The 22,371-nt window shown below is 52.6% G+C and overlaps 13 protein-coding genes across 13 annotated transcripts; 10 read left to right on the forward strand and 3 right to left on the reverse strand.

Annotated features, from left to right (window-relative positions):
* Nucleotides 1–419: 419 nt before the first annotated feature.
* LTS14_008099 (uncharacterized protein) lies at nt 420–1,055 on the forward strand (the record flags this gene model as incomplete). The annotated part of the gene is made up of 1 exon (XM_064840787.1): nt 420–1,055. One exon carries the CDS (start codon nt 420–422, stop codon nt 1,053–1,055), a length of 636 nt encoding a protein of 211 aa, XP_064691818.1.
* A 513-nt stretch (nt 1,056–1,568) lies between these two features.
* Nucleotides 1,569–2,909, forward strand: LTS14_008100 (uncharacterized protein; the record flags this gene model as incomplete). Its single annotated transcript, XM_064840788.1, has 1 exon — nt 1,569–2,909. The coding sequence occupies one exon, from the start codon at nt 1,569–1,571 to the stop codon at nt 2,907–2,909; it is 1,341 nt and encodes a 446-aa protein (XP_064691819.1).
* Nucleotides 2,910–3,912: 1,003 nt separating this feature from the next.
* Nucleotides 3,913–4,732, reverse strand: LTS14_008101 (uncharacterized protein; the record flags this gene model as incomplete). The annotated part of the gene is made up of 2 exons (XM_064840789.1): nt 3,913–3,969; nt 4,076–4,732. The coding sequence occupies 2 exons, from the start codon at nt 4,730–4,732 to the stop codon at nt 3,913–3,915; spliced, it is 714 nt and encodes a 237-aa protein (XP_064691820.1).
* Nucleotides 4,733–4,992: 260 nt separating this feature from the next.
* Nucleotides 4,993–6,789, forward strand: ERG26 (erg26, C-3 sterol dehydrogenase; the record flags this gene model as incomplete). The annotated part of the gene is made up of 2 exons (XM_064840790.1): nt 4,993–6,158; nt 6,192–6,789. The coding sequence occupies 2 exons, from the start codon at nt 4,993–4,995 to the stop codon at nt 6,787–6,789; spliced, it is 1,764 nt and encodes a 587-aa protein (XP_064691821.1).
* Nucleotides 6,790–6,885: 96 nt separating this feature from the next.
* LTS14_008103 (uncharacterized protein) lies at nt 6,886–7,617 on the forward strand (the record flags this gene model as incomplete). Its single annotated transcript, XM_064840791.1, has 1 exon — nt 6,886–7,617. One exon carries the CDS (start codon nt 6,886–6,888, stop codon nt 7,615–7,617), a length of 732 nt encoding a protein of 243 aa, XP_064691822.1.
* A 59-nt stretch (nt 7,618–7,676) lies between these two features.
* LTS14_008104 (uncharacterized protein) lies at nt 7,677–8,215 on the reverse strand (the record flags this gene model as incomplete). The annotated part of the gene is made up of 2 exons (XM_064840792.1): nt 7,677–8,060; nt 8,111–8,215. The coding sequence occupies 2 exons, from the start codon at nt 8,213–8,215 to the stop codon at nt 7,677–7,679; spliced, it is 489 nt and encodes a 162-aa protein (XP_064691823.1).
* Nucleotides 8,216–9,670: 1,455 nt separating this feature from the next.
* Nucleotides 9,671–10,354, forward strand: LTS14_008105 (uncharacterized protein; the record flags this gene model as incomplete). Its single annotated transcript, XM_064840793.1, has 1 exon — nt 9,671–10,354. One exon carries the CDS (start codon nt 9,671–9,673, stop codon nt 10,352–10,354), a length of 684 nt encoding a protein of 227 aa, XP_064691824.1.
* A 779-nt stretch (nt 10,355–11,133) lies between these two features.
* Nucleotides 11,134–12,429, reverse strand: LTS14_008106 (uncharacterized protein; the record flags this gene model as incomplete). Its single annotated transcript, XM_064840794.1, has 1 exon — nt 11,134–12,429. The coding sequence occupies one exon, from the start codon at nt 12,427–12,429 to the stop codon at nt 11,134–11,136; it is 1,296 nt and encodes a 431-aa protein (XP_064691825.1).
* Nucleotides 12,430–12,948: 519 nt separating this feature from the next.
* LTS14_008107 (uncharacterized protein) lies at nt 12,949–14,240 on the forward strand (the record flags this gene model as incomplete). Its single annotated transcript, XM_064840795.1, has 2 exons — nt 12,949–14,079; nt 14,136–14,240. 2 exons carry the CDS (start codon nt 12,949–12,951, stop codon nt 14,238–14,240), a joined length of 1,236 nt encoding a protein of 411 aa, XP_064691826.1.
* A 1,420-nt stretch (nt 14,241–15,660) lies between these two features.
* Nucleotides 15,661–17,172, forward strand: LTS14_008108 (uncharacterized protein; the record flags this gene model as incomplete). The annotated part of the gene is made up of 2 exons (XM_064840796.1): nt 15,661–16,374; nt 16,426–17,172. The coding sequence occupies 2 exons, from the start codon at nt 15,661–15,663 to the stop codon at nt 17,170–17,172; spliced, it is 1,461 nt and encodes a 486-aa protein (XP_064691827.1).
* A 1,121-nt stretch (nt 17,173–18,293) lies between these two features.
* On the forward strand, nt 18,294–19,214 carry LTS14_008109 (uncharacterized protein; the record flags this gene model as incomplete). Its single annotated transcript, XM_064840797.1, has 1 exon — nt 18,294–19,214. One exon carries the CDS (start codon nt 18,294–18,296, stop codon nt 19,212–19,214), a length of 921 nt encoding a protein of 306 aa, XP_064691828.1.
* A 392-nt stretch (nt 19,215–19,606) lies between these two features.
* Nucleotides 19,607–21,286, forward strand: LTS14_008110 (uncharacterized protein; the record flags this gene model as incomplete). The annotated part of the gene is made up of 3 exons (XM_064840798.1): nt 19,607–20,739; nt 20,768–20,816; nt 20,861–21,286. The coding sequence occupies 3 exons, from the start codon at nt 19,607–19,609 to the stop codon at nt 21,284–21,286; spliced, it is 1,608 nt and encodes a 535-aa protein (XP_064691829.1).
* Nucleotides 21,287–21,636: 350 nt separating this feature from the next.
* On the forward strand, nt 21,637–22,206 carry LTS14_008111 (uncharacterized protein; the record flags this gene model as incomplete). Its single annotated transcript, XM_064840799.1, has 1 exon — nt 21,637–22,206. One exon carries the CDS (start codon nt 21,637–21,639, stop codon nt 22,204–22,206), a length of 570 nt encoding a protein of 189 aa, XP_064691830.1.
* Nucleotides 22,207–22,371: the final 165 nt, after the last annotated feature.

Consider the following 22,371-nt stretch of genomic DNA (forward strand, 5'->3'; position numbering starts at 1 on the left):
TGGATAGCAATTTCCTTTCACTGCTCAAAACACCGTCCTTATCGCTGGCTGCCACATTGGAGAGGCTCGCAGACTGCCCACACCAGGTCAGAGAACATGCTTGATAGTGGCTGCGATCCAGGCTGAATTAGTCGCATGAAACGAAGTCTTTCAGTGCTGCATTTACCGAATCATCTTGAGCCCAATGGGGTGAAGAGTATCTCGAGACGGTGTTTGATCGAGAGCGACTGGTCGGCTCCAGTCTAGCGCATTCGCATGTTGCAGTATGGGCTCCGTGGAAGCAAGCACCTAGGTAATGGATTCCCTTCCATTTCTCATATTCACCAATCGACTCCTCTTCATCTCTTCCCTACCGCTCGGTCAGATTTGGTCGTCTTCACTTGTTGCGTTGCAAACTGCACTCGCTCCCTTTCGTCACGATGCAGGTCGTCGTTCTCGCTCTCCTAGCTTTCATCAACTTCGCCAACGCCTTACCGGTCAAGCGTGCAGCCACAACATCGGCCGCCGACATCGTCAAGATCTCACCCGCGACGGCTTCATGCAATAATGCGCCTGCAGCAGGCGAGTGTCGAAACGCTGAGCAAGCTGCTCCATACATTGCCATCTCCTTCCAGAATTTCGGGATTAATACTTTTGGAGAGCAGGCTGCACTGCTGTCACTTATGCTCTACGAGAGTGGCAACTTTCAGTACTCCGTCAACCATTATCCAGGAGTACCAGGCCAGGGCACACGGAATATGCAATCACCAGCCTTCAACGCCAAGTACGCCGACTACCTTGCCAATGTGTGCACGAACTGTGGCGTTTCGGCTGCGCAGGTCAGTCAAGCACAGACACAAGGGCCGGCAGCTGTGCTGCAGCTCGTGAATACGGATGAGTGGAGTTTCGGCTCTGCTGCGTGGTTCTTGGCTACGCAGTGCGATCCCAGTGTACGAACAGGGCTTGCGACTGGCTCGCAGACTGCATGGGAAGCATATCTGCAATGTGTTGGAACCTCACCAAGCGCTTCACGCAATCAAATCTGGAGCTCAGCAATGGCATCGAAGTCATGGTGAGATTAGCTCCATCATAACGCTATACCTTTACTTCTGTGTCCTGCCGCCCCTGAAACCTTCAAAGAGACCAAGGCAGACGCCGTCTTCTTCAATGACAAGAGGAAGGTCGGGAACAGTAGAAACACTGTCAGATTGCTGAGAAGAGATGGTTCCAAGTGATCACATGTAAGTGCTCTTGCTAAGCATGTGCGTTGCTTACCTTCCCTCGCTAATCGAGTAGCAGAGCATTTTGGTAGCTGCCAACCCTCTCCATAAACCTTAAAAGCAACATCCAGTGCCTGCCTTCCGTGTCATAAGTATCCACCGGCAATCACAGCACAATGGTAAGCGTACATCTAGACACGGCCATGCTTTTCTCCATCTCAGCTCCAGCTCTCCCGCAACATATCCCCGAGCTCTCCAGGTCTGCCACACCGTTCAGTACTTCTGCATATGGATATTGCAACAGAGATCTTAGTTCCTACCAACTACATACCATAGGAAGCGAAGGTTACGAAGTAGAACACAGCAATCATGGCCCATTCTCCGAGCACTTTCGCCGGCTGGGGTGCCACCACACCACCAGACGAGACCCGTGATGAGAACCCTCCATCGCCCACCACAAGAGCCCACGAGATCACGACAGGCGGCATGCCATACGTGCCCTCTCTCCGCTACCACATGCAACCACCACATCTAGAGCGACCGCGCATGACAGCGGACCACGTGCTCATAGGTCCCCACGCCTCATCACACTTCAGCTCGTACCGACAATCGCGAGAATCTTCCCAGATTCGTGGCACGGTCAAGGAGATCGCCGATGTCGACGCAAGCACCGTCCACAGCAGCGACAGTTCCGAAGGTCTTATGCTGCCACCACTGCGTAGGTGTCTTGGTCGAGAGCAGAAGAGGCATGGGATTGTCTTTCGACCGAATGAACTGGTCACAGCAGACGAGGCCTTTAGTATGGCGAAAGAGGCTGGAGTCGCCGAGATAGAGGAGGCCGCAGAGAAGCGCACATTCACGCATCGTGCGAGTAGTGCTGCCGGTGTAGTTGTCACCGCCGGCCGTAACGTCAAGCGGAAAATGTCGAGCTGGTTTCGTAAGGACTCTGCTCTAAGTGGTTCGGATGAGGAGAAGTTGGTGGAGGACCAGCAAGACGGCAGTGTTTGTACCGCTGCAACCGATGGCCTGCAGTCTGCCCAAGTCGATGGTGGCTCAGAAGTCCATCAAGGGCGCCCACATAGCTATCGACCAGGTCGCGAAGCAGAAGCCGAAGGTCGTCGTGAAAGAGCACACACCAGAGCCTCGACCACCTCAGCACACCCTCAAAGCTATCGCAAGAACCGTTTCTCCCGCGGCGCAGCAGAAACACCTGAACACCTCCGCCCCAAACTCTCCGATACCGAAGTCGTGACACAAGCCCAACTGCAAGAAATGCTCGAACTACACGTTAGCGAGGCCTACCAACGCGGTCGTCTAGACGAACGAGCAATCACTTCTCGTTTCGCTAAGGCTTGTGGCAATACTACGAACGCTCGAGACCAGGCTGTCGTCTCGGACGATCTACGAAGGACCGTTACCGAACATAAGCTAGCCACAGATCGAACATGGCGATACCAGGAGAAGCATCTGAGAGTCGTCAAATCTGCTAGTAGTTCCAGGAGGAGACATTGGCCCTTTGGTGGTGAGGTGAAGAAGCATAGGGAATGTGTCAGTTCAGCGGGTACACTGTCGGAGAACTTTTGGAGCGGTGTCCAAAAGGCAGGAAAGAATCCTAGCGCGCCTGCTGAAGAGGATGATCCGGATTGGCCGGAGGCGGTGAGGTTGGCATCGGATGTCAGGATGTGGGGCATGGGCGGAGCGTATTACTAGAGTGGGTGGTAGAACAGGCGGTGTATGCTGATTACTTCCTCCATTGTCTCTGCACACAGCCAAACATCAACATCTAGTGTGGCGGCTACTAGACGTGTATGCTTAGACCGACGAGAGGGAGCGTACTCGTGCGGCGCTATAGGTGGAGAATCACGTCGACGATATAATATCTCTGCTTTTCGTCGAAGCAAAGCAGTTTTCAGCTACCCTGTCGATCGTCAATATGTTCAGCTTTCTGTGGAAGAGGAGAGGTTCTTCATGTCCTTGCTTTCTGGATATCTGCCTCTGTGAAGCGAGCTAGCAGACCAAAATTCCAGTCTTGGAAGGTGCGCGACTTTGGTGGTAGTAGGTGTGAGCTCAGTCGTAGGTGAAATGCTAGACTCTCCCACTGCGCCGTGTCGAATTCAAGTTCGCCTTCTGTACTTATCATACCATCAAGCTTATCGAGATCAGAACTAGTGCCAGCCTTGTACAGAATCTTCGCGACTCGCATCGCTTCTGCTGTGGCTCCGGTCGAGGAGGAAATCATGATGTCTGGAGCAAACAGCGAGAGGTGCAGTACACACGCAGTGTCCTTTCGTTCACCGGTGGCGTGTACCAGCAGTCGGCGTACGCCTTGACTCTCAGCACTGGACAAGATCGAACATGAAAGCCATTTCTCGTGGCTGTACGAGACAGCTTTGCAGTCACCTCGCTGGCTCACGGCGAGGGTTGATTTGCGAAGTTTATAGCCGCTAGTTGCATGATCAAGCACCCCAAGAGCTGAAGAGCAGCTTTGGCAGACCAGATTGGTGGTGGGCACATGGGATGAAGTAGCCATCTGCGTCTGAGAGATAATGAGTATTAGCAAATGCATACAGTAGCTATATAATTGTGTCTAAGCATTGCTGATCCCGATCGAAGCCCGTGGTCTCCAAGACCCGACAGAGGTATGCTAGACTCTGAAGCTCTTACACCAGATCCACCATCACCGGGGTGAGGTTGATGCTAGCTTATCAAGCAATCAAGCGTTGATGTAGGGCGTCTGTATACCGTGACTTTCGTGAGGACGACCGTATGGCTGCGAAAGGCTGGTTCTTAAGAGCCCAGGCGTGGCATGCAGTCAAGCAGATGTAAACCATGCACGAAGTACCAAGGCCAGGAAGAAAGAAGGGAATATCACCTACTTCTATGCTCTTGCAATCGTCTGGCGCAAGCAGAAACTCCGTGGGACCTACAAGACCCACACCAGTACGAACAGCCAGGGTACTGTTTGCAGCAAAGCCTCTACCTGCATTTTCAATATCACGGCCGTGGCTATGGTCGTGGCTTTGCGGTGCATCCGGCTTGTGACAATGCCAGAATTCCATCATTTCTGCCCAGCCCTCGGATGGTAGATCTTTCCACCGCGTGATTTCGCCGCGAGGCACGAGAATAGCATTGCATGCGGCACATTGCATCTCGGTCTGCGCGGTCATGTCACTAGCCGTCCACGGTTCGATAAGACCATCCTCGGATCCATTCGCGGCGAGTTGGCCTGACGCGTCGGCCTTCTCCTGGACACTTAGGCGGAAAGATAACTCTTTGGTAGGTGCTGCTGGTATGGTCAAAATGGCATCGCTGTGTCTTCCTATGTCCAGTGGTAGTTGTATGCTCGCGCTCTCGCCTTCATGCTGTAAAGTCAGCAGCGAGCCATCTGCTGACAGCTTGGCTCGAGTCTCCTGATTCGAGACCGTGGCAAGCGAGGCCTGAATGCTCAAGGTTCGAATGTTTTGGAGATGCTCTGCATAGAGGTGAATAGTCGGTGCTGTATGTGTGTCGATTTTCTCGTGGTCCCCAGACATTGATGTTCAAGATGTTGAAGTAGTGTTTGTCTGTTCAAGAGCCTTTCGTGGTTGAATTTATGGTTCGATTTCGCGGACGCGGACCGTGCACGCTTTCGTTCCTGCAGCATCGAAGTCTCAATTGCGACGGACGAACTTGTGGTTCGACTAGCCACGGAAAGGTAGCTTATACAGTCTTGTGAGCACTGCAACTTTATTGTCTCCAAGACCTTGGGAGCGGACATACTTGTTGAACTGAAGCCAGATATCAGCCGACCAAGATGTCAAACTACAACAGAGACGAGAAGGTGAAGAGTCTGGGACATGTGCTGGTGACGGGCGGGATTGGATTCTTGGGCAATCACATTGTGTCGCTGCTGGAGTCAAGAGGGGCATGCGATAAGATCACGGTACTGGACATACGACCACCACAAACACCGATAGCAGGCGTACAATATGAGCAGGGCGACATCACAGACTACGACTCAATGCTGAAGCTCTTCGGCAGACTACAACCAAATGCAGTCATACATACGGCCAGTCCGAACCACAGCGTCGGAAACAGACAATTGATGTATGATGTCAACGTCACTGGAACCAAAACCCTCGTTCGCGTGGCACAGGAATCGAATGTGAAAGCATTTGTACACACGTCCTCTGCTTCAGTGATTAGCGACACCAAGGCCGACCTCATCAATGCCGACGAGTCATACCCACTAATGATGGGAGATCAACAACCGGAGTACTACACAACTACCAAAGCTCAAGCAGAGATGCACGTCCTGGCATCAAACCGTGCCCCCTCCCATCCCAAATTCCTCACAGCAGCAATCAGACCAAGCGCCATGTTCGGCATCGGCGACGTGCAGCTCCTTCCACCTGGCCTCTCAGCCTACTTCCGCGGCCAGACCAAAATCCAGATCGGCCAAAACGAGAATCTCTTCGACTTCACTGAGATCACGAACGTAGCACACGCGCACCACCTTGCCCTCGCCGCCCTCCTCGCCACCTGCGACCGCGAAGACGCCGGCCTCAGCGCACCCCTGGATCACGAGAAAGTCGATGGCGAAGCTTTTCTCATCACAAACGACTCACCTGTCTACTTCTTCGATTTTGCCCGAATGTGCTGGGCAGCAGCGGGCGATAAGACGCAACCGAGCCAAGTTTGGGTTCTGTCAAAGGAATTTGGACTTCTGATAGCAACACTGATGGAATGGATCTTCTGGGCTTTTCGACTTGGGAAGCCAAATCTGACCAGGCAGCAGGTTCAGTATACGTGTATGACGCGGTTCTATGACATTGGCAAGGCGAAGACGAGGTTAGGTTATAAGCCTGTCGTTGCACTCGAAGCGGGAATCAGGAGGGGCGTGCAGGATGCTTTGTTTCGGGGTGTGGTTGTTGGGCAGCCACCGGAGCTGAAGGGGAATTGGGAGGCTGTTGAGGCGGTGTAAGGATTCCTACGAGCGTCCGGTGTGTGCAGAATATACCATTTACCTTACATATCCATGAACATGTTGCACGTGTGTGGCGCAGCCACTCATCCAACTCACCAAATGTTGTTGAAAATTGTGGCAGTGCTGCTCCTTCGACAAAAGAACAAGCAGCACTTCCGCAACGCCAAATTAAATGGACACGAGACAATAAATCTCGTACGTCAGAACCATGCTTGGGTGACCACAGATTCTTTTGACACGATGGCGCTTGGCCAGCTGAACGCAGTCGTTGAACTCCATCGCCCACACAGAAGATACTACGGAAATCAAGAATGGATTGCCGGAGATATCGCACTGACATACACACCTAAGACGAAGAAGGCTGCCAAAGATCAATCCACTCTTGATATTTTCGGACCACTGCGCATTGAGGTTATCTTCGAGGGCTCTCTTGCCATAAAGATACCTGGGACGGACAAGGATCGTGAATACAACAAAGCACGACGAGTCTTCCGCAGTATACAGTGTGTTCAAGAAGGACCATTCAGATGTGCACCCGGTCAGACGATCAAAGTGCCTTTCCGCTCGAGGTTTCCTGAGGTAGCAGATGCCTGTATCGACTTTCGGACTGGGCAGGAGATTTAAGGCGGTCTGCTTCCGCCGTCGATGAAGTCCTTCTTACAGGATGGCACACGGATGTGTGGGACGGATTTTAGCTATTTGATACGACTGGACGTCACCATGCAGGGCATCGATGTGGAAATACATGCGGACTCTACGGCCAGCGTGCTGTATGAACGAGCCATGCTTTTCCGATCACCTCAAAATGCTTCTCAGAGCTGTGTCCGCACCATTGAGCTCAAGTCAAACCAATTTTCGGCGCTGGACGAGAGGCGCCATGGCATGAAGGGGTTCCTTCGCGGAGCCAAGAAGTTGACCTTCGGTCTCGACGTCAACATCAGTGGGATCCCATCGACAATATGCCTGAACCAGCCGTTTTCGCTCCGCATCAGCATGCGTCAGAATAATGAGAAGACCACTGCTACCGTGACGCCGCCCACTGTGCTCGAGAGCGCGACTGTACAATTCCTGGCGACCACTCGTGTGAACGAACCACGATTCGGGAGTGAGAGAGCCTACAGCACGAGCGATACACAGATTGCCCGGACACTGTCTACCAGGATAATGAAGGGAGATAAAGTTGGACTTGCTAGTACCGAAGAGGTATATGGGGCTACTGTTGCTGTCTGGCCGCTGCTAGATGTACCTACTAGCTTCACATGGGGCGAAGTCTCGCGGGCGTATCGTCTTAAGATTGAGCTTGAGATCGTGGTGGCTGATAAGATGGAGTGTGTTCTTTGGGAGTCGGGGGTTGAGGTGCTACCTCCAACTGCTACGGGACTGGAAGTGTCACAGACGCAAAAGAGTATTATAGAAGAGCATCTACCTGCATACGAAGCCACTTGCTCATAAACATCGTTGGAGCATAAGATTCGTGCTCCATGCTCACTAGGTCTGCGCCTGGCATTACACTAGTCCTCAGCATTGCACCTTCTTCTTGGCGTTGTTGCAACAGCATCAGCAAATGCAGCGATCTTGTCCCATGGTCGCGCACTATCCGATGGGTTGAGAAGCTGCTCATCCGGAATCCTCGAGGAGTCCACATCTGTATATATGGTCCGCAACTCTTGCATTTCAGTCGTGCTCTCCCATGGTTCGCAAGCACTAAGGAAGATCTGGATCTGCTGAGGACTCAGACGTGAAGCGTCTGTGACTGTGCCGTCGGCGAGATAGGCGCGGTACACGCCGTCGGTGTCGATGCTCATGAAGCCTTCATTCTCGCAGGATAGTCCCTGGAGCTTGGGAAATGTTGGAAGGCCTAGAGGACTTTCGGATGATGCGACGTCTTCTGTAGGCTAGAAGACTAGATCAGAGTTGCGCTACTTGGATTTAATGGACGACTAACAGAAGCTATCCGAGCTTCAGAAAGGGCTGCTCCATCTGTGACCATCCCTTCCAGCGCGATAGTGGCGAGTAAAAGTGACAGCTGCGGTCCGCGCAAGCAGTACATTGTCTCTGATCACGTCTCACGATCGGTAACAGAGACACGATTTTCTCTCAATGATCCAGGATCTTAAAGAGAATCTCAGCCTGTAGCTCTAGCGAGAGGACTGTCATTTATATTGAGATTGATGTTCGGCTGAAGTCAAGCTGCACCAATGTGGCACAGTCAAAGCAGCAGCGGTATGTGGCAGCGGGATGTTGCAGCTTGGCGCGCTTCCCAACGAGCAGTAATCAGCGTTGATACGATGAAGTGAGCCATATACCAGAGTGATCAAACTTCACGCAATTGGGATCCTTCTTGAATAAAGTCTATCGTCTATTCTACTACGCTCGCACCCGACCGTTCTGTGCACAGCCGCAATACATGGGTCCATTGGCACCAATACAGATCTGTGAGTCTCCAGGAGGGCAGGTCGGACATTCCGTCCATAGCGAACATGTCTGTGGTGTAGATACCGTTGTAGATGGTGTCGTCGACGTTGATGGAGGTATAGTGGTTGAGGTTGTTGGTGTACAGCCTGCTAGAGGTGTGCAGACAGAATCTGCAAAGCCATAGATCGTGCAGACTTCACAGTTGCTTGTCATTGTCGTTTCAGCACTCTGAGGGTTCACCGTAGCTGATGGTAAGGCTGTGTAGGCGCAGTAATTGGTCGAAGTGCCCTCTGTGGCTGTTTGCGTGCCGAACGTGGAGCTATCACATACACAATATTGGCCATTGATACCTTGATCGGGGTCTGCGTAATTGTGTGTGCAAGACACATAGCTTGTAGTGCTTGGTGCAGCTGTGATGGTCGAAGACCCATTTGTCGTTGAAGGGTGCGAGGTTATGGTTGAGGTTGATGTAGTGGAACCACTACTGCTCGATTGCGAGCCTGTTGACGATACAGTAGTGGAATTGGACGAGCTGGAGAGACTTGAGGAGCTCGAGCTGACGATTGTGCTACCTGTGAGCAAAACTGAAGATAGCCTTGATGTATTGGGCAAGGTTGGCACAGGGGTATTCGCAGGATCGGCCAACGTTGGCGGTGCAGGACATGAGATAGTTGAGATGAGGGTGGTCGTCGTGCCAGTGATGTCGCATCCAGTCTTCGTGGTCGAGCAAGTCGTCGAAGGACATGTTGTAAAGAGTGTCTCGCTGGTCGACGTTGTCGAGGCGGAGCATGTGATGTGGCAATCAGATTTCGTGAGAGGCGATGAGCAAGTTGATGTACTTGACGATGTTGAAGATGTGCTTGACTTGCTTGTCGCGCTGCTGGAGGCGCTCTGACTGTTGGAAGCGCTATTTGATCGTTGTGAGGTTGTCTTCGGATCTTCTGGTGGCGAGTCGACCGCGGGTGGAGACGTGCAGTCCCCTGACACAGTGACGCCAAAGATCTTGATACACGGAAGGTGAAACTTGGGGAGCTCGGGCAGATCTGGCCAGTTGAACTCGATATTGGGTATCTCAGGGACATTCCAGACAATGACAGGCTCACAATTGGGGCACGGAAGGAGGACTGGTACGATAGTAGTCGATGAATCAGCGCCAGTCGTGGTGAGCCACTGGTTCGTGGATATAGAAGACCCGAAGGCTTGTGTAGATAGACCGGTAGGTATCGTTGTCATCGTCGAGGTAAGCGATACACTAGTACTGGTCGCAGTAGGTCCTGTTGTGGTGGAAGCAGAGCCCGGTGAAGGCGATGTAGTCGGGCCAGAGCCACCAACATTTGATGAGGATGACGATGATGACGACGACGACGATGATGACAATGGCGATGATGACAATGGCGATGAGGAGCTTGGGCTTGTGGAACTGCCCGTTGTGTTCAGCGAAATGATGGTGCTGCTCAAGCTTGAGCTTGAGGAGGATAATAAGCTGCCGGATCCGGATGAGGCACTCGACAATGTGCTGGACAAGCTTGACAACAGGCTCCCAGAGAGGCTTCCGACATTGGTGGAAGAGATGCTGCTGGTTGATATACTAGTCGTGTTGCCCAGTATGGCCGTGCTGTTAGCAGGCTTGGAAAGTGACGCTTGTGTTGATGAAGCCAAGCCAGATACGATGGTGCTAGTAACGACTGTAGAAGATTTCGAAATTTTAAGGGTGGAAGTGGTACTGCTGCCAACTCCAAGAGTTGTGCCATTCGACGTGCTATTCGAGCTCTGAGGGATAGTTCCAGAGGCGCCCTGGGCCTGACAGAGCGCCACGAATGGCAGGATAGCGCTGAGTACTGACCAACGCAACATGGAAGACATCTTCGACTCGATGGTCTGTCGACTTGTCAGAATAGAATGTACGAAAAGACTGTCCCGGCTTCTGAGCGAAGGCTAGAGTAGATGTCCTAGGCCAGCAAAAAGAATGAGAGGAGAAGTAATGAATGCGAGGTCATCAGATCCCAAGACAATTCCTTGACATATCAGCAACAACGGCAACCACAGAAGGATGAGAGAAGCACCGGCGGGGCAAGACAACGTCCTACCAGGAGGCCTGTACCACTAGGCCATTATTGACTTGACTCGCTTTGCACATGTTGGTTAATTGTGATACCAACATGGCATCCACAATCTCGCGACATGGCTCAAACGATGCACAGCCTGGCATGCGTTGATCCAAATTTCGCCATGGAAGCATGCGCCATCGGAGCACACTGACAAGGTAGCTGAACCGCCTGGCTGCAAATGAGGTCCACAGAAGGATGGAGGATTTGGAGATGAAACTTGCCGTAAACAAGAAAAGCACAAGCCTGCACTAACGTGGCCGTTGAAAGCTAATATTGGATTATGTAACAAGCTTACGGTTTGTCGAGGGACCCTTTAGACGACTTATGGCAAGGGTCCACTCGGGGATGTGATCGAGCGTGTTGGCACCAAAGTCATGGACGAGCACGCGAGCAGGTGCTTGTAAAGGCCTCAAAACGTGCGGCTTAGGCTGGATGAGCTATCTTACTATGCTATCGTCTTCAGAGTTACCCAAAACTTGGTGCTCTCGGATTCGTCCCATCCAATATCACTCACATCCATTGTGAACTCCTCGCTTCGATTGATCTTGATTGTGGTCAACTCTGCGAAGGCCGAGTCGCTGATTAGTGTAGAAATTTGCTTGTCGAGCGCTTCAGCCGTATCGTCATCAGCTGCTATAAGCCGCAGCGTCCTCAGGGATGTTGGCAGTCTTTGTGCAAGCCAGTGATCATCGAGCGGACTTTTAAGGTCACTGAACAGCAACGTTTCTGGTACGGACAGCATACGGAGTTGTTCCAAGGGCCTCAAATCACCTAGTGGAATCGATGCATTTCTGTGGACATTGGCGTCGCTAGTCTTCAGTGTCAGGTTTCTGAGCCCTTTCCCATGACTTCGTAGAACGCCACCCAGAGCAATGAAACTAAGGTCGCAAGTGCCTACGATCGAGCTGGCCCAGTGTACAGATAAGGTCTCCAAGCGTGGAAGAGTCGGTAGCAAGCTGGTAAGTCCGGCCTCATCGATTACACTTTCGTCTAGATAAAGACGCTCAAGAATCGATGAGTGTTTGCTCGTGACTGGGTTTGTCTCGTCGCAACATATCATGCGGCCACGGAAAGTTTTCAGAGCCGGCAGTTCCAGCAAGCTTTGGATCTTAGGCATCCTCACAGCACCCTCCGTGTCCCAATGAGACACCCTAATCTCGCTGAGATGCTGCAGAGGTGGCGTGTGGGTCGCCTGATCGCCGGGGGCCGCGGCGCGGATGACAGCCATGCAAAGTGTTTGATCCATCCGATTGACCGCAACAGTCTCCCACAGCCGTAGGTTCGGACATGAGCACAGAAGGAGCGCCAATTCTGCATCCTGTACACCCTTTGCAAGGGAGGTTGTGATATGGTCTCGCAGATCGTCATCCGAAATAGCATTAGCCAGACTGGTCATTTGCGTGCCTATGTCTGCTGAAGGAGCTTCGGTCTCAGCATTGCCGCTATCTACATCTCTCTGCGTCTCAAAGAAGTCGTTGTGGATTCGCTGTACCAGTGCACGGAGACTAGGTCTTCTCGCGAGGGTGACCAGAAAGGGACGCAAGCGAGCGAAAGGATTATTCCTGAGATCCAGTGCGAAGTAGAGATGTGTTTCAGCGGAGCGTTCGCATGCTTTGCTTGCCAGCGAAAATTTCGCCAGTGTAGCCAGTCTGAGTCTGTCCTCTGCTTGACTTTTTGGAGAACATTCTATCCTGAGGTACGAGCATATGTGTTGGAGAAGCTCTTCTGGTAGCTGCGCCATTAGTATCTGGTAGGTTGGCTGAACAGAGGCACCTGAGTTGTAGAGTTGACTCAATATCAAGTCAGTCCAGGATGTGAATGATGATCCTCGATTTGCTGTTGTTGGTGTCTCCACGAGGAAGTGAGAGCATGAGAGGTTGAAGGACGGCGAGGTTCACCCGATATCCACGTCCCAGCTCGGAAAGCCTTGCGACAGCCGTTGTCAACACACGCGCCACCAACGTCCGACCCCTTGGCGAATCCTTCCACCACTCCAATTTCTTTCATGTCCCTGTCCTTTTATCATCATGGTCGGTTCCACACCATTGTTACAGTATAGCTAATTCGAGGTATCAGATCGACGTGGCTCGGTGGGTACCAACTTCAGCTCATCCTTCGAGGGCGGTTGCACGATGTTTGGACCTCTACGGCGACATGGTAGTCAAATGCTCTGCATCTCGAGAGATGTCCGATATGATGGCTTGGTCGTCTTTCCCTTTGTCAATCTAGCAGGACCTCTTCCTGCAGTCGTGCTTTCATCATGTCTTTCAGCTCGTTGATTCTTCTATTCGCCTCTCAAGCCATAACAGCCTTGGCTCAGATCTCTACTGTCAATGGACAAGCTCTATACTCTGCTACGCCAGTCTTGCAGAATCCACTGGGTGTGCCGACACTTGTCTACAACTGTGCCAAGGTCCCTGCACTATGCAAGAACGTGAACGGCAATGGCGGGGCATATTCACTCAGCACACTACCTGGCGGCCTGAACGGTGGTCTGGCCAATGGGAACTACCTGACCCTTCACGTCGATCCAGACGCTGACCGTGGCGATGACCGGCGTACGGAGTCTTGCCCTGGCAACTGGAAGAAGAACCACGTCTGCCCGGAGCCTGATCAGCCACTTGTCGTACCGGCACCATTCAACAAGGGCGGCAGGACCGTCAGCACTGGTGGCTTCGTAGGCTACGCTATGGATGGTTCAGTCTCCAACTATCGGATTCTCGATCCTAGTGGAGCGCAGACTGGAATGGCTTGGACATGTGACGAGTTCCCACCAGCATTCTCCATCCAAGGAGGACAGACAGGAGGATCTACGGCAAACACATACTGTGCGCCACAATTCGCCAAGATTTGTGATCCCGGCAACCCAGACGACGAGCAGTATACACGCTCAGAGCAAGACTTCCAGTCCAGTGCTCATGGGCGTATTCAGTCTAAGGAAGTGGCTGCTGGGAGTGGTACGCAATTGGTATACACCTCTAACATCTGGGAGTTCCACTTCAAGACTGTATTCGATGATGACGACAACTCGTATGCTACACGAGTGGACTGGTACATTGATTCAAATGGTGTATCTGGCTCACTATACGGCATCGACGAGATTGAGCAGAAGCGGTCAGAGCAGAAGATCCTCGTCAGCCATCGAGCACATGGGAATGGTAGCTCGATGGAACTGCGGCGCTTCGTTGATATGGATCATGGTATGCCGGACGGGACGCACCCTATTCACGACCCATTCCACTTCGAGGATGTCAGCGATGTCACGAAGTATCTGGCGAAACCGTTGGAGCTGCCTGGTGTCAAGGTGGCGACGAGGTATCTGAGAGAGCCAACACCGACGCTGAGACCTGGCGAAGAGAAGCGAGATGCCTGCGTAACGGATATCACACAGGTGAGCTTGCTTATGTATTTGCTGAACAAAGTTCTGATACTGACGACTCTTCGTAGATCACGGACCAGCCCGATGCAGCAGCGCCTGCTCCTGTACAAAGCACGTTTGCTACATACTCGTGCGATGTGGCAAGTGTGGCTACATCTGTGGGCTACAATTGAGGCCCTCTCGACCATAGAAATAGACATGTAAACCAATGCAAAGACAAACGTCGACATTTTCTGTTTATTGACACAATTATTGTGTGCATGTTGTGTGAAGCGACCCTTCATGGAATGAACCACTCTGCGATTTATTGGTACCGACAACGTGGGCGCCGCGTGTATAACATCCGACTTCGATGACTGTGGTTTCGAAACACTGTTGACGCGAGTGGTTATCACCAAGTTGCCAAACAGCGTTAGTCGAATGCTGTTGTCTTGTATAGGCTGATGATGTAGCTCGAGATACGCGTCTGTGGCTGTCGCGAGTGACGGTGCTCACCGTTTTGTGTACGGAGAAGTGGATCCGTGAAGTGGGCGAAGCAAAGTTCGTGTCCCCTTCTAGCGGCGTCATCTAGCTCTATTAGCCGGCGAGCACGCGAAGGGTAGCTCTGAAAGTGCGCCCAAATGATACAGTATACAGAACATACGTAAGCGTTGCCGTGCACGTGAAGGGTCGATTTGTGCTGTAGTACGCTCTCCCTCACCTATTCGCAATGGATACGCAAATAGGAAGTGCTTGCGGTAGGCGTGTTATAATTCATATCGCGCCGGGGTAGAGAATTAGCTCCGCAGTGTAGCGTTCAACTCTGCATGAACGTGGATTTCATGGTTGCTATCGCCTCCCAGTTTCTTGGAGCCTTGTAAATTCAGCGTGTGGCCGAGTTGGCGACGCGTGCCGCCGTGCCACCAATTCACCAAGGCGGCGATCTGTGGCGATGTTGAGAGATGCGAGGCCGCGCGTGTATGGCTCGGGATGTCCCGCTCAGAATTGCGGCTCTCGCTTGCAGGCATCCAAAGTGGCCCAGATCTCTCCTGCCCGTGTTGCGTACGGTCCTTCACACTCGACTGAGTCTAGCGGGCGTGCCATTGAGATCGTTCCAGTGACAGGGTCATTCGGCAGGCGCAGCATTCAGTGAATCTCGTCGCTCTTTCACGTTCAACCCTCTCCTCGCTCTGTTCTGCACGCTGTGCAAGCCAGTCCTTACCACACCACACACCGCTCTGCCGACATGGCTCACCTGAAGGTCTTCACACGCCGCGAGATCGAAGGTCTCATCGCCAACGGAGAGTCTATCATCATCACACAGAACAATGTGCTTCGACTCAATTCTTGGCAGGACCGACACCCAGGAGGAAAGCTGGTGATACACCACATGATAGGGCGAGAGTGTACAGACGAGTTGAATATGTAATTACTCTCCGTCTCACACTACCTAATTATTATATACGTCGCCCGGATGGCTGCGGATGTAAAGGAAGCTCCTTTCCTTTTCCGGCGATACCACACATTGGATCCGCAGCCCGAGAGGCTGGATTTGTAATCGATGCTGACCATGCATCACATTGCAGTTCCCACTCACTGCAGACCCTTGCTACCATGACTCGATATCGGATTGGTCGAGTCGAAGGACACTGGACCAACTTCACGCCGCCGATTCAGGGTGGAGTGTTCCGCAAGGAGAAAGAGATATACCACAGCCTGGATAACGGGCAAGCCATCGAAGCAAGCGGCGATGAGAGCAGCTCCGATGAGGCTGCTTCGGACAGCGGTATATCCATCGCTTCCAGCAAGACCAGCGTCGAATTAGATGAGGACCTGACGAGTCTCTCGGAGTCCAAGGACTTGGGAGACGCGGCCAACACGATCCAGGACAAGAGCGTGGCCGACCACATCGGCAAAGCAGTCCAGGCTGAGGTCGACGATGACCGTCTCCACTATCCTTCCCTGGACGCCGAAACCCAGCGCGACATCGCCGTCAAGTTTAAGGCTTTGCACGAGCGTGTGCGAGCAGAAGGCTTCTACGATTGTCGCTTCTCCGAGTATGGCAAGGAGATGATCCGATATGCCATTCTGTTCGGTCTGTTCGCTTACTGCCTGCACCGCGGCTGGATCGTCGCCTCGGCATGCTTTCTAGGCACCTTCTGGCAGCAGATCATGTTCACAGCCCACGACGCCGGTCACCGTGCCATCACCCACAACATCATCTACGACACACTCATTGGCATCTTCATCGGTGACTTTTGCTGCGGCTTGTCCATTGGTTGGTGGAAGAGCAGCCACAATGTCCATCACCTGGTCACGAACTCTCCTGTCCGTACAACCAACTTGCTTTTTCGTTGATGGCTCGCTAACGTATCTCAGGAACACGATCCTGACATTCAAAACGTTCCATTGTTCTCAACCTCGCCATCCTACTTCAAGTCGATCCGAAGCAGTTACTACGGTAGCGTCTTTCCCTGGGATAAGGCAGCCGAGGTAGCCATTCGCTACCAGAAGTACACCTACTACCCCGTCATGGCCATAGCTCGGTTCAACCTTTATTTCCTGTCCTGGCTCCATCTCGCCTCGCCCCGAGCAGATACCAAGAGCTTCATGGCATGGACACGACCCACGGAAGTCTGCGCTATCGCACTTTACACCTTCTGGTACTACAAGCTCCTACTGTACGACTGCATTCCAACTTGGTACGGCCGAGGTTTGTTCCTCCTCGTCAGCCACGTCGCCACTTTGCCGCTTCACATACAAATCACGCTCTCCCACTGGGGCACCAGCACAGCAGATCTCGGTCCTGCGGAATCCTTCGCCATGAAACAACTGCGCACGACCATGGATATCGCGTGCCCGGCTTGGCTCGACTTTGTGCACGGTGGGCTGCAATTCCAGGCAGTCCATCATCTGTTCCCACGAGTACCACGCCACAACTTGCGCCGTCTGCAGAAGCTGGTGCGTGAGTTCAGCGCCGAGACCGGTATCAAGTACCAGATCAAAGGCTTTGTGGCTGCGAACGAGCATGTTCTTGGACGCCTCGATGACGTGACGCAGCTGGCGAAGCTGCTCGCGGAGTGCCAAGCGCACATGGCGAAGACTGGCGAGAGTGGGTTGCATTGAGCAATAGTTGATGATGTGGAGCTGTAGCGGGTTGCATTGAGCCGGAGGACTGGTGTCCTGAGCTCCTAGACGTGTATTTTAGTATAATTCAAAAATCCGAGATTGGGGTTTCTCGATGGAGCCATTGCTGTACCAGTGTCGTAATGCGTTTGATCATACTCTACCCTTCACACCTCCCTGGAAAAGCAACACGGCACGTGGCTGTGTGTGCGGCGATCGCCACGGCATCGTGGACGAGCTCTCTTGACACTTGCCTCCGCCACGATCATGGCACACTGCACAGGAAGTAAAGGTATCGGTTGCTCTTGGCGGTAAGGCAAATCTTGTCTGGAGAGCCCACGAGCTGCGAGATGTGTTTCGTGTTCGAGAGAGCAAAGAGCGGCATCCTGCTGTATCATTGCCTGATTGAGCATTGATGAATTTCTGGACGATCTCGATAGGACGAAAGTCGGAGCGTTGGCATCAAGCTGGCAGGCATGACTTGGTTGAATGTGCTGCTGCACTTGTTGTAACCTCTCTAATGTCTTTGTGGCGAACGAGGTCGCTGGATGCAATCTGATGCCTTCTGAACGATCGTTCTGGTACTCGAGATCTGGCTCAAGTTCCTTTGTGGTTTCCGTATTGTGGGTTGAAGTGTCTGATTGAGCTGCTGATGCCACGCCAGGAGAAGTAGATACAGTCAGCCCCTCAAATCTACCAGCGAAGGTACGAAAGTCCTCATTGCTGCCATTGGCATCTGAAATTGACCGGAAATGCTCGTCAAGGCCTCCACGTCTTCGGACTGCTGCTGTATTCCGTTGCCGGGTTTCTTGTCGTGAGTTGTCTCTCCCATCCTTGCTGGCGGTGATATGTTGCAGCTGGTCGACGTCGATTTCCAATAAGCTCGAGACGGTCAGGTTGCGTGCAGACGTACAAAAGCTTCGATATGGCTTTTCTGACCGGCTGGCCACGTCGGACATGACTCTATTCATGAGGTTGAAGATTTTCAATGATGATGCATGTTCATGATTTGACGCTGTCAATGAGGCTCGGCCCGACCTCGAGAGTCACTCCACCCACTTCCTCCCACTGTACAATGCAAGACACAATGACATAGTACTACACAAACGATCATCACAGTCATGGCTCCAAGCAACGAAGCTGAATATCTGGTCAACCTCTTCAAGACCATAAGCCAAATCACGCCTTCGGATGGCAACGTAGCTCTCGAACGTGCGACATATGAGTCTGTAACCACCGCGGCTTCAGAGGTGCCTGATGTCTCGTATGAAGATATCAAGATCTCGGGCGTGCAGAGAGGTCCAGCAAAGCTTGTCAAGCCTGTCGGTGCGTCGAAGAAGCACGCAATTCTCTTCATGCACGGTGGCGGCTACAGTTTCGGATCACTCGACAGCCATCGCAAGCTTTGTGCTCATCTCGCGCATTCGTGCAATACCCTGGCACTCATGGTGGACTATCGGCTCACCCCTGAGCATCCATATCCAGCTGCTCTGGACGACTGCGTTGCCGCGTACGAATGGCTGATCAAGCAAGGCTTCGAAGGCAAAAATGTTATCACCTGCGGAGACTCGTGCGGTGGCGGCTTGACGACTACCGTCTCCCTCAAGGTGCTACGGGATAGTCTACCACGTCCCGGCGCAGCTATATCACTGTCGCCATGGTATGATGTAGCTTGCAAGGACAGTCCAAGTCTGACAAAGGCAAAGAACGACGCACTGGGCACCATGGAAGGCATGTACAAGATTCGAGACCGTTACTGCGTTGGTGTCGATCCATCGGACCCTCTGATCAGCGCGACTTCTGCTAGCACCGAGGAGTTGAGCAAGCTACAACCTCATTGGATTTCTTGCGCAGGGTATGATATGTTGCTTGACGACGGCGTCCGAATGGCCGAGAAGCTGCAGAAAGCCGGCGTGGAAACCGTGCTGAAAGTGCAACCCGAAATGCAGCATGTGTTCGAATTCATGGCAGGCAGGGCGCCCGAATCGGATGCTTCGATCAAAGAAATAGGAGCGTGGGTGAGAAAGACGGTCGGAAGCTAGAGTTTGTCTGTTCGCGGCTACATTCCTGTTATGCATTCCACGCCAAGCCATTACGGAGGCAGCACTTCACCTGTTCTCTGGCCCGTATGTCAGTATGTCAGTATGTCAGTACTCGGAGTCTGCAGAGTGCATTGCCATGATGACTTCACACCTTCCACAATGCGTCCATACTCATACAGTCACTCGACATGATTTGTGTTGCAGCTGAACGGTGCTCAGAGCGTAGTCTGGCGCAACACAGCAGCGCGGCGCCTTTGTCCAAAGCAATATGCCCAATGCGGAACAAAGGTAGACTATAACGATAGTGACGCCCACAATAGCTTTCGTCAACTTCTAATGCTGGCCATCGACGCATCTCCTAGCAGCTTTTCGATTGGTACTGACAGGACAAGATGATCGTTCCGGATCTTACAGGTCTCAGCAATGCGAATGACAGGAACGACACAGCGCCCGATACTACGGAGGTCATAGCAAATGTGTCAAAGGCCAAAGCATTTGGCAGGGTGGGCAGGTTGATAGACACCACCAATACGAAGTCGAACAGTCCAGATCGATCAGTACAAGCGAAGAATGAGCAGCTGAAAGGACTACCTTATAAGCAAGCTTGCGCCAGTGGGACAGCGTTCTATGCTTGCGGTAACGGCTTTATTGGATGCTGTGCGGTGGATCCTTGCAGTCCTGGAGCTGCAGGTGGATGCCCTACGCAGAAGGCAACAATCACGACCGCGGTTGCTACCACGTCCTCGTCATCGTCCTCGAGCAACACTTCTTCAAGTCAAAGTACCGGTACCGCCACAGGCAAGGCTTCTACAAGCCAGGCAACTGCCCTAACAACAAGCAGTGCTACTTCAAGCGGACTTTTGACAGCTTCTCACACTCCTACTTCTACTGCTGTCACGACCTCAGGCAACCCTGTCCTTGGTACACCTATACCACAGTGTCCGGGAGCGAACAACACTCTTTACACGGACAACTCCAAGATCCAGTACCAGATTCACTGCAACGCCGACAATTCGCGTTCTTCCGACAACAATATCACCGTGGGTACAGGCGGTTATGCTCAATGCTTTTCAGCCTGCTCCGTTTCGACGACATGTGCTGGCTTTACCTATGTCGGTTTAGACTCTGGCAACTGCTTTTTGAAGCCTGCCATGCCCAACAACGCATATCTGCAGAAGTCACAAAGCAACTACATCTCTTGCTCTAAGATCAACGCTTCAGCTGCAGCGCCTGTACCAGGTATTAGTGGTACAAGCACTCCGAAGTCGTCTGGCGCAAGTAACATAGGTGTAGTCGTCGGTGGTGTGGTCGGCGGCGTAGCTGGACTGGCCCTAGTATTGGTAGCTATCGCGCTGATAGCTCGATGGCGTCGTTCGAAGGTCGAGAATAGTCGTACCAGCGAAGCACATATCATCCACGGGCCTCTCGAATCACACGACATGACTACGATGACCGCTGGCCCAGCTTATGGTCACGGAAGATCCGGCAGCACCGCACACGACGCCTTTGCCACTTATGGAGGTTCGTATCATCCTCCCACTCACACCCGTCAGCGAAGCATGTATCAGCAGCGGTATGGCGAGCAACAATGGGTCTGACCAGGTATGTGTTCTGTAGGATATCGACCAGGAGCTCAAGCTGACCAGCGAGCTGAAGTCTGCTACCGACGACCCTCTAATCCGAGTTCCGAGGGCCTGGTACCCGACCATCCGCCACCGCCACCGCCCTTACCTCACCCTGTCGAGCCCCACAATGATGGCTTCTTGCCATCTTCTGTATACTCGCAGCCCAGCAACCCTTCTACAGACACACTCAAGTGGCTTGAAGGCACCCTACTAAAGCGTCCTGTCTCAACATCTTCAAGCGCAAAATCACCACGGTTCTACGAGCATCTTGATAAGTCGGGAGATGCTCCCCGACCACTTTTCCACCGTGCTGGCTCATCGGAGGATGCACCGCCACCTACGGATTCCCCTACACTCGGCAAGACTCCTGATCAATCAAAGCGGGCGCCAGGTAGTCAACTCGCGGACCGTGTGCGCCGGAGACAATACCTGGCCTCGCAGAAGTAAGACTAAACGATGTGAAATAACATACTAGTCCTATGAGCGAATGTGGTAGATGTGTTGTCCACGCCCAAGGGCTAGTTTTGGTACGCAGCGGCCTTAGGCCATAGATTTGATCGACTCGAGACATATTTCCCAGATAGCATGTCCAGGCGTATATTCACCGGCTACACAAGTTTTCACCAGCTACACTTCAAACACAGCAGCCTCCGTTACGCTGCAGCTCAAGTTGCTTATTTGATTCCTCGAACTTCTCCTAGTCTTGCTAAGTCCGCACAACTACTACCTGTTGCATCGGCGTATGAACATCTGAACCGCCGTCTCCAATTCATTAAGCTTGCGACGGGGGCAAAATCATGTCAAGACTCTCCGCCATCCCAGAAGGGGACTACGATATCCGTGCAGAGCATCTCGAGACTGTTGTGGGCGCTACAAAGCAGCAAAGGGGTCCGGACTGTCATCGTCGCAGTGGTCTCGTACGTAGCGGCAGGCTCCAGCTCGACGCCGGTAATGGCCCACAAGCGCTCATGGTCGTTCGCAACCTAGATCATAATTTGCCTCTGCACGCTGTAGCTCGTCTGCGAGCGGCCGATATCATACCGGGGCGTGTTGAGGCTGCCGCCAGGAACTTGGAAGGACTTCCCATCTGGATTGATGAGCAGGACATTATGACTAGGGACCAAGAGACTCGTGACGATCTCGAGGGTCATCGCCAATATCCATCATCACCATCAAACAGGCTGCCGCTGAGGGAGTTGAGCGCACAGGAAGTGGCGGTAAGGTCCAACGTCAAATCCCAAAACAAAGCAGCTGATATGGAGCAGATCCAGGGAGCTCAGACGTTTGGAAATGGAACGGTACGGAACAAAGAGAATAGGTGCCCGAGTATCCACGCAGGGAGAAAGCCATTGTCTTCGACGATGTAGGACGCTGGGACCTGAGGAACAGCGGTCGAACAATGCAATATCAGAGTCCAGATGCAAAGTCTGACCGTCCACGCTTGGTAATGGTGGTAAGCTGGCGTAGGTCTATGGCTTGAGCACGTAGTCGACCGGAGTTGATTGGACGTATTGGGGGGACATGTTCGCGGA

The sequence above is a fragment of the Recurvomyces mirabilis genome (assembly GCF_035927965.1).
Source record: "Recurvomyces mirabilis strain CCFEE 5264 chromosome Unknown scaffold_23, whole genome shotgun sequence".
NCBI classification, from domain to species: Eukaryota; Fungi; Ascomycota; class Dothideomycetes; order Mycosphaerellales; family Teratosphaeriaceae; genus Recurvomyces; species Recurvomyces mirabilis.